This window comes from Peromyscus maniculatus, chromosome 12 (assembly GCF_049852395.1).
Source record: "Peromyscus maniculatus bairdii isolate BWxNUB_F1_BW_parent chromosome 12, HU_Pman_BW_mat_3.1, whole genome shotgun sequence".
In the NCBI taxonomy this organism is placed as follows: Eukaryota; Metazoa; Chordata; class Mammalia; order Rodentia; family Cricetidae; genus Peromyscus; species Peromyscus maniculatus.
In genome coordinates this window covers 29,264,036-29,280,980 of record NC_134863.1, presented here as the reverse complement: position 1 = coordinate 29,280,980, position 16,945 = coordinate 29,264,036, and the positions used below count along the sequence as shown (strand labels likewise).

The window sequence follows — 16,945 nt, the reverse complement described above, 5'->3', positions numbered from 1 at the left end:
TTAACAAGATCCTAACTGGGCCAGCAATGGGATCTGGTATGGTTGATTAATGCAGTATCTGGTAGTTATTCTTCATTAACATAAAAGAAATTTAAACTTGCTATCCCAAGTAAAATCTCCTAAAATATAAAGTAAAAAAAAAAAAAAATCCATCCAACCATGTACTCATCCATCTAGTAATATAGGACATGAACCAGTACGCTAGGTCTCAGAGTAGAGACCTAAGAGGTAACAACCATTTTTGTTGATCAACAGAAAATAGAAACGGTCAGCTGGGTGGTGGTGGTGGTGGTGGTGGTGGTGGTGGTGGTGGTGGTGGTGGTGGTGCACACCTTTAATCCCAGTACTTAGGAGGCAGGAGGCAGGTGGATCTCTGTGAGTTCAAAGCTGGCCTGGTCTACAAGAGAGAGAGTTCCAGGACAGTCAGGGCTACACAGAGAAACCCTGTCTTCTCAGAAACGAAACAAAAAGAAAAGAAAATAAGAAATGGTCCAATGAACAAAAAGGCAGTTCAGAAAGGGACTCACAGCTACTAGGACGACAGCACTTTGCAATTCAAGTTCCCCGTATGTTCACCACCCAGAAGAACCCGAAAGAGCAAAGGATCACTAAGGGATGTGGTATGAAGCACACTGGCAAAGCTACCGTGAAGACAAGCCTCCAAACACACTGGGCTGGAGCTACCTTGGCTTGCTTTCCCCACAGCCCAGGCTGCCTGGGTCCCCTTTGCTTACTCTACTTTCTCTTTTCAGATCGCCTGTTTAGTGTATGTGCACACTCAGCTTACCCAGACTAAGAAGTAACTTACACTGCTACAAGCAGAACCTTGTGATTTATTCCCAATTCCTTCACTAGCAGCAGCTATCTGGATGCGCTCTCTACTACACAATCAAGTGGAGGATTATGCCCCATTCTTTGACCTCTTGGATTATAGTTCTATTCTGATCACCCATTAATTACTAATTACTCTTAAGAAGTCTGCATTTAAAGTTTATTTACACAACTACATATACATACATACAAACACATGTATATACACATGTACACACACATATCCAAGATACATATCTATGATTCACAAACAAGACCACCACCACCACCACCTGGAAACTGCTCCAAAAGTAGTATATGGAATATCACCAGAATGGCATCCAGTAATTACACATTCTTATGCAGAAATACTGCTCAAGAGTAACGGTGATTTAGAAGTACTGGGAGAAAGCACAAAAGCACTCCTGTATTCTAACAGTGCACTTTCAGAATGGCTGACAGGAATTTTAAAACACACACACACACACACACACACACACACACACACACACACACACACGCTCACAAGTGCATCTTAATGTATTTAGTCTGATGAGACATGAGTCCCAGGATATATTTATGGAGTATATTTGAATGGATACAAAGGCTCCTGTAGAATTTGCTGATAGTCATAGAACCACAAACACTGATGGTTCACCTATCTATATTACATCCAAATCCATGTGTATAATGGTTAGTTTGAGCTGTCAACTCGATATGACCTAGAGTTACTGGGGAAGAGATCCTTGATGAGGGACAGTCTCGCTGTGGCAGAACTGTGGACACACCTGTGAGGAATTTTAATTACGTAAACTGATTTGAGAAGACCGTTCCCGGACTGTATCAGGGTTGAACTGAGCTGAGTAGGTGCATTCACTCTCTCTGCTCCAGACTGTGGAAATGACTACCTGCTTCAAGTTCCTGTCACCCTGCCCTCCCTGCGATGAGGACCCTCTTGGGAGTTCTAAGTCAAATGGACCTTTTCTCCCTGACGCTGCCTTTGTCAAGGTTATTTTATCACGCAAGGCAAACAAACTAGGACATGTATTCTTCAAACTCTGAAAAACATCCATACTTGGACCATGTAGAATCGGGTTTATATTTGATATGGGGCAAGTAAAACAGCTTTCAATATCAAAATAAAATATTCATTTTGGGAAAAAATGTGAATATTAGATATGTGTATGGTTAAAGCTTGAACTATATCAGTCTTCTTGAGATTGAGAGTTTGTTTTAAAAGAGATGCACCAAAACTAAGCAGTATAACAAACTGCAGGATTTATGTGTGCACACATGAGCACACATGCATGTACAGGTGCATGTGAACGTGTGTGCGCGCGCGCGCGCACGCGCACACACACACATAAAGGCCACCAAAAAATCATGGGTACCATTCCACCTTGGGATTATGAGTGTGCACCACTAGTCTTGACTTTTTTTTATGTGGGTTCTGGAGATCAAACTCAGTCCTCATTCATATATGTCAAGCACTTTATCAGCCGAGTTATATTCTCAGCCCAAGTTTGGAAACTGCTAAAGGGCAGTTGATTCTCCTAGCTAATGGTATATAAGTGACCCACTCATGAAAATCCTTCAGTATTTTCAAGGTCGTATTCTAAAGTACAAAGCAATTTACTTCATGTTTATGGTTGCAATTTTACAAGAGAACAGATACAAGGAGTGGAGGAAGCCCAGGATGCATGTGTTGTTGACATAAGCTGGCCATGTCAAGGATCCCAGAGCCTCAGACCCATGAAAGAATGGCAAAGAAAACCCACCCGTCTCAGGATGAGGCTCACAGGAAAAGGGCACGCCTTCCCTGCTTCTGGTCTACGTATGGATGTTGGCAGTGTGTGCAGAAATGCCCACCAGTGTCTTCTTCCTGCCTCTTCTCCTACAGGGACTGTTTTACCAAGCTAAACCTGTCTGTTTGATCCAGCTGTATATCATCAGTCCTGCGTCCTTGTTATATCCCACCTTGTTATAACCCCACCTCCTTTTTCAGCTGGATGCAGTAACCCTGCTTCTCTGTTCACCTCTATATAATAAACATGTTAAGCTTCTAGGATGCTGAGATCACTCCAACCAAAAGCCCAGACCATGTGATCCCAGACTCACTCCATGTGTCCATCTGTCTGTCTATCTTTTCTTCATTCCTTCAACACCTTAGTCAGGTCCAAGTCTCTAAGTATGAAGGACACAGCAAGTAGCTAATAGCATTTACTGAATTTTGACTCATTACAGTGTGACAAACAGGTTAAGATACCATTTCACATCCATTAGGAAAACAAAAACACACCTATGGGGGAATTAGAACTCCTCTACCATGCAGATACAGACCTAAGATGTTCAGTTGTGGAGGTAAGAGGGAAAGTTTCTCTAAAGAGAATTATCATGTGACCAAGTAGTGCCCCAACTATTCAAGTAAGTATTCGCATATAAACTGTCACAATAGTACCCAAGAGCCCATCACAGATGAATGACAGATGCTCTACAGATGAAAACAGGTTAAATGAAAGAAATTAGGTACGAAGGGTCACATGTTGTGAGGTTCCATCATATGAATTCTCCCAAGTGGGTAAATCCATGAAGACAAAGAGCAAATTGGCTGCTGCTAGGGACAGAGAGACTAAAGGGGAATCCATGCTCAATGGGGCCATGATTTTCTTGGGGAGCAAAGAAAACGTTTTGGAAGTTATAAAAGGTTTTAGTAGATGCACAGCATCAGGAATAGACAAATGACACTATGCTGTTGCTTTTTTAAAACTTTACTTATTTATGTATTTTATGTATGAGTGCTCTATTTGCATGTATGTTTGCACGCCAGAAGAGGGCATTACAGATGGCAATGAGCTGACATGTGGTTGCTAGGAATTGAACTCAGGACCTCTGAAAGAGCAGTCAGTGCTCCTAACTGCTGAGCCATCTCTCCAGCCCTCCATTGTTTGCTTAAAAAAGAAATCCTTCATGAATTTCATCTCAGTTTAAAACAACAACAACAACAAAAAACACTTCAGGGACTTGTTGAATTGGTAACTTTAAATTTTTATTTTATTAGTAGTTATAGATGATTCTTACTGGTGAGTTAAGAATCAAATGAATTACTTCAAAATAGCACAGAAGAACAGTGTAAACTTGAGCATGGATTCTGAAATCTAATCAAATACGAAGTTTAAGTAGTATTTCACTTTACACACACATGTGCGTGCACACACACACACACACACACTTAAGAATATGTACTAAATATGTTTGGAAACAGTGAGAACTATTCTCTCAAATCTACGTATCGTAAGAACTCATCAGGACTTATATGTATGTATTTGTCACATATCTGACCAGTGGTTTTGTTAGTTTATTTTTAATTACAATTTTTTTTTTATCTTTGGAAAAGCTGATGTGAACAAAATCTCGATCAGTGCTGGCTTGTCATGAACAGTTTAAAAAGATGTAAAGGAATTTAACATTGAGAGTTCCTAATATAAAGACACTTTTGCAACTAGCTGGAGGCCACATGGCCCTTATACATCACTTTAAAAAGTACTCCAGTGGCTGGGCAGTGGTAGTGCATGCCTTTAATCCCAGCAGTTGGGAGCAGAGGCAGGTGGATTTCTGTGAGTTAGAGAAGGCTATCCTGCTCTACAAAGCAAGTTCCAGGACAGGTAGGACTGTTACAAAGAGAAACCATGTCTCGAAAAAAAAACAAAACAAATAAATGAAACAAAAACAAAAAAAGTACTCTAGTAACAATTATACCATACAGATAATAAATATATGCTTACAGTACAAAAGAAAATACAACTTGAAAATGGGCATCATACTTTTCAATTATCCTCAAATTTTAAAAGTGCCTTATATAAAATATTCAGGTGCCATAACCAAAAACATTTCATAGCAAAAAAACAAAAACAAAACAAAAATGCTGGGGATGTTTTTCTGTATGCTGTGAATGTGTTGCTCTGATTGATTAATAAATAAAACACTGATTGGCCAATAGCCAGGCAGGAAGTATAGTATAGGTGGGATAAGCAGAGAGAATTCTGGGAAGTGGAAGACTGAGTCAGGAGACACTGGCAGCCACACCATGAAAAGCAAGATGTAAGATACCGGTAAGCCATGAGCCACGTAGAAACTTGTAGATAAATAGAAATGGGTTAATTTAAGATATAACAACTAGATAGCAAGCAGCCTGCCACGGCCATACAGTTTATAAGTAATATAAGTCTCTGTGTGTTTATTTGGGTCTGAGTGGCTGTGGGCCTGAGCGGGACTGGAGAAAACTCCAGCTACACAAGAAACAAAAACGAACAACTGTGCTTTTTATTAATTAAAAAACCACTGATACAAAAAGTACAAATTTTCAAATAATTCTTTTATGGGATTCAATAAATAAAAAAGAAAAATTCCGGGGCTGGAAAGGTAGTGATTAAGAGCACTTACTGCTCTTTCAAAGGACCCAGATTGCCAGCACCCACATAGCATCACACAATGATCTGTAACTTCAGTTCCAGGGAATCCCATAACCCTTCTGACCTCTGCAGGCACCAGACATAAATGCTATACACAGATATACATGAAGGCAAAATACTCATATGCATGAAATAAAATTAAAAAGCAAAATTGCTAAGTATAGTCCTATGTAATATAATTAAAACATATCAAAGTTAACAAATGCATTAGAAATCTTAATAGGAGAATATTTTATACTCAAGGATTATCAATGTATTAGAATTTGAGAACTACACATACACAGTATGTTACAAAGTGATGGAGACTAACTGATCATTTAAGGGTTTTGCCTTTAGTGTTTTCTGTATTTCTTCTGTTTCCAGCCTTTTCTTTACATGCGTTGCTATTTGTGAAAACCAAAGCAATATGGAATAAAAATAAATTTTCCTTTGTCAAGAGAACTAGGAAGAGGTCAGTTAACATTCTAGTTTAACCTATCAGTGGCACCTGGAGCTATGCAGCCTTCTCCTGATACTTCCAGCCACAGGGATTGATACACAGAAAAACAACCTGCTCCTGAGTTAACTGGGCTCTCACTGATTCACCCGTAACTTTATGCAGTCTATATGTACAGTTGCCCTAATTTTTTGTTATCATTTTCAACTCTGTAATCTGCAGAAAGAACATATGTTTATTCTTTTCTTTATAAGATCAGCCTTTAAGCCGGGCGGTGGTAGCGCACGCCTTTAATCCCAGCACTTGGGAGGCAGAGGCAGGCGGATCTCTGTGAGTTCGAGGCCAGCCTGGGCTACCAAGTGAGTTCCAGGAAAGGCGCAAAGCTACACAGAGAAACCCTGTCTCGAAAAACCAAAAAAAAAAAAAAAACAGCCTTTATACGATATATTAAGGAGATGGGGAGCCTTCTGTGACCAAGAAAGAGACATTTCTTTTATTTGAAGATGAACGTTTTCCCTTTGTATTTATATTATTCTAAATTAAATGTGGAAGGATACATGAAATAAACGTGTGAGATTTGAGTAAATAGAAATGACTTGTATGGCTTAGCTTACAACTGTCAATGTTATGTGAGTACCATCTGTGCTGACAGTCTTAAACCACATTTAAAAGAGTATTCACATGTCCCAAGACTGTTAACTCTGCTGAAAGCTCATCTGAGACTCTGAAATGTTTGGGATCCTCATTACCTCCATGTTAAGCAGAACAGTAACGAGTTGGAGGGTAGAGTATTCAAAGAAACATTTGAATTCTAGAGCTTGGAAAAAAGGAAGTTGAAGTGTGTTAGTAGCTTTAAAAAGTACCCTCCACATTCAATAAATGAAATGTCTTTTTCTTGGTTACAGAGGCTCCCCATCACCCTCATACACTTCCCAGCCTGTCAAATCCTTACCACTCAGTCAGTCAATATACTCATTACTTCCTTCTCTTGTTTTATTGATAGGGAATTATAAACATTTGTGTTTCATTTGGGGGGAGACACCATTAGAGGAGAGGAGTTTAAAAAATGGAAGAATGCCTTGGAGTCTTGATCAGGGAGGAAGGAAGTGAACAACACTAAAATGGTGGGGGAGATGATGGCTGTCTTTAGATTTCTCAGAAGTCACTAAGGAATGAGTGAACTCAGCTGCCTTTTAGTGTTTACTCAGCAGCAATGGGGCCAAGTCTGGAAGGGATGGGAAGTTCTCTGTCTATTCCTCTCACATAAGTTCCATGTTTTTAGGACTTCTGTTTCGTAAGATCATTGAGTTTACAGAAATACATATGTGGTTTGAATAAGAATGGCTCCCATAGGCTCATATATTTGAATATCAGGGAGTGGTACTGCTTGAGAAGGACAAGGAGGTGTGGCCTTGTTGGAGTAGATGTGTCACTCTGAAGTTTCAGAAGCCCAAGCCAGGCCTGGTGTCTCTCTCTTCCTGCTGCCTGAGATCAGGATGTGAAGCTCTCAGATTATTCTCCAGCACCAGGTCTGCCTGCATGGCGCCATACTCTCCACCATGATGATAATGGACTAACCCTGAGACTGTAAGCCCCAATTAAGTGCTTTGTTTTATAAGAGTTCTGTGCTCCTGAGTGGCCTGGGCAGGCGTCTCCATGACGGGTAAGGTGACCTGCTGATGTCCAACGCAACCCAGGTCAGAAGCTCATTTTTTAATAAAAGGGGGACCTGCAGGGCCCTGGTCCCCGTTTTGGGTAACTGTTGCCTTGCTTGTGGACCTTGACCTTGATATCCTCTCTATGCTAATTCCCTGCCAGGTTCCACCCTCCTGAATGCTTAAGGTGAAGTTCCTTGTCTGTATATCCTGAATAATGGGCGTTAACAGCTTAGATGCAAGATTGTAAAACATCAGTAGCTAACTTCTGCCCTCCGGGGTCCTCCCACTGTACTGTAAGCCTGTATTTAAGACCTCCTACCCCCTTCAAGAAATGACATTTGACATTAAAAAATATATAAAATATATATAATTGAATAAATACTGCGAATGTAATCTATGAATACCACAAATGTGATTAATATCATGAGTGTAATTTAAAAAATAAATAAAGAGTTCTGTGCTCACAGTATCTCTTCTATTTAAGCAACAGAACTACAACAACAGGAAAAATTCATTCCTAGGGCTTAAAAAATCTGTTGTAAATGCTTAGGAAACAAATACTAATAGTCTACCTTTTAGATTCAAATCTAAGGGTTATACACTATTGTTTATTCTTACTGGTAATAATCTAACTTACTGAAATCTCTCTATATTTTTCATGTGACCAAATTTACTACAATCTAGTTAAAAATGGTCAAACTATGATTGCTTGCAAGTTTTCATGTCACTCCTCTGTTCACACACACAATGACGGTGTAATAAATGACAGGCATCTCTTCACTTCCCCCAGTACTTAATACGACCACTTCTGTCTCCAGATCACCACTAACAAAGTGCCACTTCACACCCATTTACCCAGTGCTTTAGTTACTTTTCTATTGCTGTGACAACATATCATGACCACAGCAACCTATAGAAAAAAATGTTTATTCTGGGCTTATGGTTCCAGCAGTTTAATTAGAGTCCATGATAGCAGAGGGGAGGTGGCAGGCAGGTGGAGCAGCAGTGGAAAGCTCACAAACCACAAACAGGAAGCAGAGAGCACCCTGGGAATGGAACCTCACAGTCCACCCCTAGTAACATACTTCTCCAACACCTCCTAACCCTCTCCCAAACAGCTACCAACGGGAGCCCAAATGTTCAAATGCTGGGGACTTATGGAGGACATGTCATTCAACGGAGACAGAAACGAAGGGTCTGGGATTACCTTGAGTGGTGAAGTTGAAGAGCGCAGGTGTGTCCCGCCCATTTGGTAGTTTGACATTTGGGTCCCGTAATTCATCAAAAAATGAATGTGCACAAGCTTCCAGTGGTGTTAATCGGGCGGTTGGTGTATACTCCAGGAGACGGCTACACAGTGCAATCGCCTCTGGTGGAGTTCGGGGCCGGAAGACCTGGAAGGACAGAGAAAGAACAACTGAGTTCTACGGTAAGAGCCTAATCAAAAAATCCTTTGAGTACCGAGTTAATTACCACTATATAAAAACACGGTTACAAAATCTGGAATTAAAAAGTTAACTGCATGTGATATACCACAGTGGGATAACTACTTACTAATAAAAAACTATGCAAGAAAAACTCAGAGGATACCCTACCTCTTAAGCATGAAGTAGCACAATGAATTAAGTGTGCCTGTAAACTACTGCAGACGTATACAGGCTGACATCTGGAGGCAAGCACAACTTCAAGAGCAGTTTTTAACTTGACAGCGTCTACTGCTGTGGCATCTGTCTGGTTCTCGTTTTGGCAGAACAACTGTCTGCTGGCATAGACGGCTCTCCTCAGATCTTATTTTTTAAGTAAGTATTTATTAAATACTTCAGCCAGTATTTTTTTAAAAAGAGAAGAAAAGCTGTTGTTCTAACTGTAAAAATGCTAATGGTCTAGTATTATCTTCTTGATACATAGAGCATTCATTATTCAAAGATTCCGAAATGTTGGCACTGGTCTCTTACACAATTGGACAGATCATTCTCCTTTGAATTTCTTTCAGGAATAGACTGGAGTTTTAAATCGGGCAAGAAGAACTTGTGTTTTCAGGAAGAGCCGTTAATTTACAGAAAGGTCAACTGAAGTCTATATTGAAGCAATACTAATTAAACCAATTTGCTTAAAAGAACAGCCAGCTTTATATTCACTGTGTTTTAAAAAGAAGCAGTATATATAATGACGAACATAGACTTTATTCTAAATTACAGCTAGTTCAAGTTTAAAAACAGAAGGGGAAAACATTCAGTATGAACAGATGGGACACAGAACCTTTGAAAGGGAAGAAAAAGAAAACATATTCCTCGACAGAAAGAATATGTAAGCAAAGGCGGGGTGGTGAAGAGGGACAAAAAGAGCATGCAGGGCTCTGGGAGGCTAAGGTTTCTAATGAGGGGCTCCTACCACTTGGGCCGAAGACTGGAGAACTTGTTATCACTACAGGGCTCGTTAACAGTCAAGAGACTCATGAGCCACTTCCTAAAAATCAATGGTAACTGGAGGGGCTGCTTTCTTTCCCCTTAAAAAAATTACTACAGAAATAGATTATTTTCTACAGAAATTGAGAAAGTGCCTTGAAGAGGATCTTAAGAATTTATGTTGAAGCTCAGTCAATTTTGAGGCTTGGTCAACTGGTTATTTTAGAAAGCACTCTGCAAGGTCACAACCGCCTTGTCTTTATGCTTTTAAGTACTATAATTTGCCTTAGCCAACAGGATCTCAACACTGATACATAACTTAAAATGTTTTGTTTCTCCACCATTTTTGGTCACTACCCTCTCCCTCGTTTGTAAGTGTCAATCAAATCCAGAATGCAAAAAAGAAAAACAGTAGAAATTGCCATAAAAATATCAAAATTAGGCAGGTAGTTTTTTGTGAGGTCAGGGCTAGCCTGGTCTACATAGTAAGGTGTAGGATAGCCTGGGCTACACAGTAAGACCCTGATTCCAAACAACAAGAAAAATACTAAAATTAGTGGCAGTTTGTATCTACTTGACAATATATGGAGTTACTTGCTAGCTAATGCAAAATGTCTTGGCACCACTTATGATATTAGGTGAGTAGAATTAAGACAGCACTTGAATGTAAAAATAACTCTTGCTACAATTCAGGAGCAGGAGACATAGGCAGTAAGTTATTTTAAATCTAAAAACTCATGTTTGACTGTGCATGATGACCCATGCCTTTAATACCGGTACCTAGGAGGCATCAGCAGGTCTGTGAGTTTGAGACCAGCCTGGATTACACAGTGAATTTGAGGCCAGCAGGGCATATTGTAAAGCTCTGACTTTCTTTACACAAGCAAGCAGCTGGGCGGTGGTGGTGCATGCCTTTGATCCCAGCACTCAGGAGGCAGGGGCAGGCAGATCTCTGTGAGTTCTAGGCCAGCCTGGTCTATGGAGTTCCAGGACAGCCAGGGCAACCAACACAGAAAAAAAAAAAAAACAACCCCAAAAAACAAACAAACAAAAAAAGGCAAAACTACTACAAATAAGCAAAAACAAAACCATGCTGTATTTGTGAAAGTCTTTCTTTTGAAAGTCTTAATAAATTAGAGTTCTGGTCTTATTTTGGACTATTAAAAAAAAATCTATTCCCTGTATCTTTTTTGGTATTTTACTGGCTACAAGGAACCAGCTACCATTTGGGTACTAAGGAATATATATATTAGCTTATTCTGTGAAGAAATCCTTAACTTGAAGATTCAGAGAGTTAAAAAATAATCTATGCCAAAAGTCTTTATTAGAATAGATTTAACCTGCCTTTAAAAAAAAATATTTACTTTAAATTTTTTTTTTTTGAGATTCCTCACGAGAAAAGCCTGAGTTCAGTACCCTGTGGATAAAGGTTAAGTGGGAAGGTGAATCAAAACTAGTATCTCCCAGAATTCAGATTTCTGACCATAATAAGGGTGTGACAGCATGCACCTTCCAGAGTGAACAGTCCCGGCTAGACACTAGCTCTTCCAAAGGGAAGGGAGCCAACAGCTACTGAAACAGTTTCTAATCGAGTGTCTACTTCCACTCATTCCTTACCACTGAAACAGCACACACAACCTTCGGTTGCATCTGAGAATAATTAAAATTCCCTTAATTCATAAACTTCAGTCTAGATGTCAATGGATCCTGACAAACTAAATATACTATATGAAAACCTACACCGAACAGTACAAACCCAGAAAGCATCTCCCCACATTGTTTTCATTAGCACATTTCAAGAATGAACAGTTGCTCAGCCTTTCCAAGAAACGTTTTCCCTAATGTTATGAAACTGACCTAAAGTTTAAAAAAAAAAAAAAAAAAGTACATACCCGTACTCCTGGGGTGAAATGTCCTGTTCCTGACGAGTCCTAAAGGTGATAATGCAGTGAAATAATCCAAACAGGGGAAGTCAATGCAAAAGAGAATAGTCCAGCAAGGAAAAATATATCCAAGGTTATAAGAAATCCATGGTGTAGGGACATAGAAAATGTTTATACAGTTATAAACTTTAAGCATTCGTCTCCACAGTAGCAAGTCCAAATTTTAAAAATTATTTCATCACAAGTGTATGCAAAAAGTCTTTTTGATTTGTGCAATGGTGAGGCACAGTAAAGAAACATTTCTGTTTGAGTTTATTATGTTCCAATGCCAGTGTGTTTATTAAAAAAATACAAAACCAAAATAAGTTAAAATCAAAATGAAAGCTAGAAGTAAAGTTCCCAAAGTAAAGCGGTCTTCTATGACCTGGACTCATCATCCAAGGACATGGTTGGGAGGGGGCACATTGGCCTGCTTTAACATGTGTGTTCCCAATATGCTACAATTCCACAATTGTTTTGTTTCAGTTACACAGTATAAACATTTTTTTTTGCTAAATTATTGGTCATGAGAGAAATATTAAGTATATTTAATTTATATTACTATAAATTTCAAGCCAGATACTTTTAATTTGTGTGAGCTAAGAAAGAATTAGGCCACCGCGGATTATTCTCCTTTTTTGGATTGACTTCCCTGCTAGAAGATCTTTATTTACTGACAGTCTCATTATATTAGGACTCTTCAGGAAACTGACATATCACCTCAGGAGTGCGGGTATAAACTTACTTTTTCTATTGTGGGTTTTGCCCCCTCATACCCTCGCACCCATGACTTAGGAAAAATAAATAAATATAGAGCATTCTTTCCTTTTTTGCAAAAACTCACTGAAAAAAAAACTTTTATCTTTGAGTAGTACAAATTCAACACAGCTTCATCTGCAAATATGCCCAATTCACCCACCAAAAGCTACACAAAAATTTATACAGTAAACAAAACAACTAAGGGACAGTCACAGTTACAGGTGACATGCAGAATAATGTACACCAACACCTAGGCAAAACGGAGCCAAGTATGCAAGGGAGGGAGCAGGGTCTATTGTGTCTAGGTATTGAGAACACAAAATTGGCAGGACTCACCAGTAGCTGTGAACTCCCTTGACTAAGCTAAGAGAATGTAACATTCTTTCAGGATAGTTTCCAGTGGGGGAATTAAATATTGTGCAAAAAATAAATAATCCGCGGATTACTTTTAGTCTGCAGACTAAAATTTAGTGCATGGGATTAAAATCCAGCCCATCAGAATAAAAATCTTAAAACACAACCAGGTGGACAAAAATGGAAAATCATACCAAAAAAACTAACAGCAAAAGTAAGATTCAATTGGGCAAACTAACAATTAGTATGCAGACTAAATATGGCCAGCCAAGTATGCAGCAAGGCCACAGACACCCCTTTAAAAGCTAAAATAAAAAAAATAATAAAAACAAAACAAAATGAAACAAAGCAAAAAAAAAAAGGAAAAAGAAAAAAAAGAAAGAAAAAAAATGAAGGAAAAAGAAAAAAGAAAGGAATCAAATGAACCAAAACACTGACATGAACTTTTGAGTACTTCAAATACTACCTCACCTGTGCAGCAACATGTTTTCTTAAATTCAAACAGACACTTATCACAATTTCTAGTCCATAGGAAAACACTATCATAAAAAATCATTTTCCCCAAAAAGTCTCTGCAGTGTTGAACAAATGCAAACAAATCCTTAAATGAAGAATTAGTCAAAGTAAATTTGCATTTGGGTAACTCAGATAACAGAGACAATTTTCTAAGACTTTGGCTATCAAAGTCCCACCTGGAGTTAAGTGCTATGACGGAACCTGAGGCCGTTCAGAATAGCTGTTTATGAACAATCACATACACACCAAGACCGGTGGTTAAATCTGCTTCTCAGTGTCAGCTCTCAACAACGCTGCTGTATCATGCACCCAACCAAACAATATACAATGCGTACTTATGATTATATATAGTGGAAAATGATTTACAGGAACACAGAACAAATCCTGTGACTGTTCCAAACAGCCACCCCTACTAGCTTCCATTATAAGCCTATGAAACTGACACAATTTTTTTGATCATAGGCAAAATATAATCCCCTAGTTCTAAAAGCTGGTAAGCCATGATACTAAAGAGCAACTTCGATACTAGGTCTCAAGTAACCTAAAGCTATTTGCAATTAATAAACCTAGATATAAGATTAAAGTGAGACAGTATCATGGGTCTGTTGAATAGTAATGTTAATTAACAACAACAAAAGAAATCAATTAAGTAAGTGGTTTTCTAAGTACATAACTTAATAATTAAGTAACACTATTTAAAAATATCCTTTATTGGTATTTTGCAAGGTCTCATACACTGATCTGGTGACACACTGAAATGGAAGGTAATCCAATCTACTATAAACTATTAATTTCCCACCAGAAACGACTTTAAACCAACTTTCAGGGAGTCCACAAGGCAAGTAAAATGGCTATATCTGAAGTCGCTGTCTAACAGGGTGGATCGCAAGCTGAGCACAGCTCCAGCTTAATAAAGACACACACTTCTAACTTCTGAGGGTTAGAAGAGCAGAGAAAGAATGCTGAGAACAAGAAACACAAAAAAGTCCTTTTCTTCGTCGTGACAAAGCTAGTCCTAGCATTTAATGGATTTCAATTGCATTAATTAAAAGGCTGAATTTTCCTGAATTACATGACATGTAGGGAAACCTTTATGGAGAGTACCATTTACCTATACACTGTAATTCTTCCTCTAACATCCTCATTGATCAAACATTTTTGCAGACCTACACATAAGCATCATTACCAAATGACCACTTACCCAGTTAAACTTTTCACATTTTTGCAGACCAACTACTGGAATCAAGCTGGCCTTCCTAAGAGTATGAGTATCCCTTTTCATCCTCATCTCCCATCTTAAGATGTCTGTCCAAGATACAACACTGTCTAGTCTTTTTTTCTATACCTCAGCAAATCATGTCTTTCTGCCTGTCTGTCTCTCTCCCTCTCTATCATCTTTTAAAAACTCATTTGTGTATACATGCTTGCATGTCAGGGGACAACCCATTGACCCAGTTCTTTCCTTCCACCCTGGAGGTCCCAGGATCCAATAAGGAGGTCAGGCACGGTGGCAAGAGCCTTCACAAGCTGAGCCATCCATGGGTCCCACTTAAGTACATCTTAATTCTGCTTCCTCAGCCCTTGTCCTGTGCCATCTCTAGAGAGACTTCTTTCACTGTCTTCACTAAACGTCTGTCTTGTGACACTCACTGGACATAAACAGCTTTGGACATTTCCAACTCACAATTTCTATTACTTAATACTTGCTTTAACTATGCTTTCAAAGGCAAGGACTGCATATTTTCATTCTTTATGGGACCCAGCATAATTCTGGTGATAAAGAATACATTATCTTTAAAGAACAATGATAAATTAAAATATATATATTTATATATATATATTTGCCTTCTCCAATCTATCCCTAACCCCATCTTTTGTCCCCCTTAAACAATTAAACACACACACACACACACACACACACACACACACACACACACACACACACTTCTCTTATATGTGGATTAATCACTCTAAGAGGTGAATATGTACATGTGTGTAATATGTGTGTCAGCCAAGATGGCAGATGTACTCACAGGGTAAGTAGTAACTAGTTAGTATAGCATTCAGGGCGGAGAGCATTGAAAATATGAAATCTGATTTACCACAAGCAATGGAAGAGCTGAGAACCAACAGAAATCCCCAGTATGGCTTTATGTTTTCTGGATACATGCGAATGTAATGACCATGACAAAAAGAGTAGATGGAGTGGGTTTCCAAGAAAAGGCTGACAGCAATGTTTGTTCTTGGCTTTGTGGGCCTCTCTGAAGGTATTTTCAGTGATGTGCTTAGTAAGAGTTGAAATAGGCTGGGCGGTGGTGGCGCACGCCTTTAATCCCAGCACTCGGGAGGCAGAGCCAGGAGGATCTCTGTGAGTTTGAGGCCAGCCTGGTCTCCAAAGTGAGTTCCAGGAAAGGCGCAAAGCTACACAGAGAAACCTTGTCTCAAAAAAAAAAAAAAAAAAAAAAAAAAAAAAAAAAAAAGAGTTGAAATAGATAAATCTGTCAGGTTCTGAAAAAACATATATTAAAGAGTCATGGAAAAAATATAGTTATCAAGAGTCTTAAAAAAGAAATACAATGAGGTTGTTGGCTTTTTGTTTGTTTGTTTATTTTTAAGCAAAGAACATGACTTAGTGTAAAATGATTCCTCTGATAGCTAAAAGGATCTCAAACTCGACTTTCTGTTTACTCTGTTAGCTAGATGGAAGCAATAGTATTCATCTGTACCGAGCATGTTCTAATAAATCAAGCACGGGATGACTGCTGTGGGCGGTTACTATGTGCTGGGATACTTACCTAACTGATGACCTACGTACACACTTAACTGCTGAATATTCAATTACCATGTCAAAAAGTTGTCAACAAACATTTTTCTGAAGTTTTCTCTTTACATTTGTTATTTTATTTATTTACATTTACTTATTTGTTGTGTTTGCATGCCCACGGAGACCAGGGCTGGTTCTCTTCTAATATGTGGGTTCCTGGGATGAAACTCAGCCCATCCAGCTCAATGGCAAGTGGCTTTTCCTGCTAAGCCATCTTGCTGGCTCTCAACAAACATTCTGAAGTAATTTATAGCCCTGTTATCATTATGAAATGAAAAATTAGAAATTGCTGAAATATATACAATTTGACTCAATGGGTACCAAAGTAGTTACATGATGAAGAATAATTAGACTACATGGACAATGAGAAAATTTCATGAAAGAAGGGAGACCTGAGACTGATTAATGTTTGCTTAGTAGAGAAGAAAAGGAAGAACACTGTCTGTGGGACGTGGAGAGGGAAAAACACTAGCTAGAAGATGGAGAAAGAATTGTAGCTTTTCCTGGATCAATGAGGAAATTTGATACCATCAGAAAATTGAGCATGGCTGCAACATACACAGCTAACTTATTAAGTAGTCTAATATACGGATAAAAATGGGACCCTTGGGATTCTGTTCTATTTCTTTCCATAAACCAATAAAAATCACAAACGACTTCCACCACTTTTTATAATTATACAGACACTTGCATTACTTATCTGACCTCAGGACTATCAGGACAAAGAGAGTATTTGTCAGAGTAATTTAAACAAAAGTTCTCAGCTATTCAATACTAGGAACGGGATGGGAG

At 38.7% G+C, this 16,945-nt stretch overlaps 1 protein-coding gene across 6 annotated transcripts in view; it reads right to left on the bottom strand.

Moving 5' to 3' along the window:
• The window catches only part of Gsk3b (glycogen synthase kinase 3 beta), a 163,536-nt gene that overhangs the window by 18,922 nt on the left and 127,669 nt on the right, over window positions 1–16,945 (bottom strand). For 4 of the 6 annotated variants that reach the window (XM_015994618.3, XM_076548846.1, XM_076548849.1 and 1 more), the window contains exons 9-10: window positions 11,671–11,709; window positions 8,581–8,767 (exon numbers count right to left, since the gene is read on the bottom strand). In XM_015994618.3, the coding sequence (XP_015850104.1) occupies window positions 8,581–8,767; window positions 11,671–11,709 (226 nt within the window). The remainder of the gene's footprint in view (window positions 1–8,580; window positions 8,768–11,670; window positions 11,710–16,945) is intronic. The other 2 variants (XM_006975732.4, XM_076548847.1) reach the window with 1 other exon arrangement.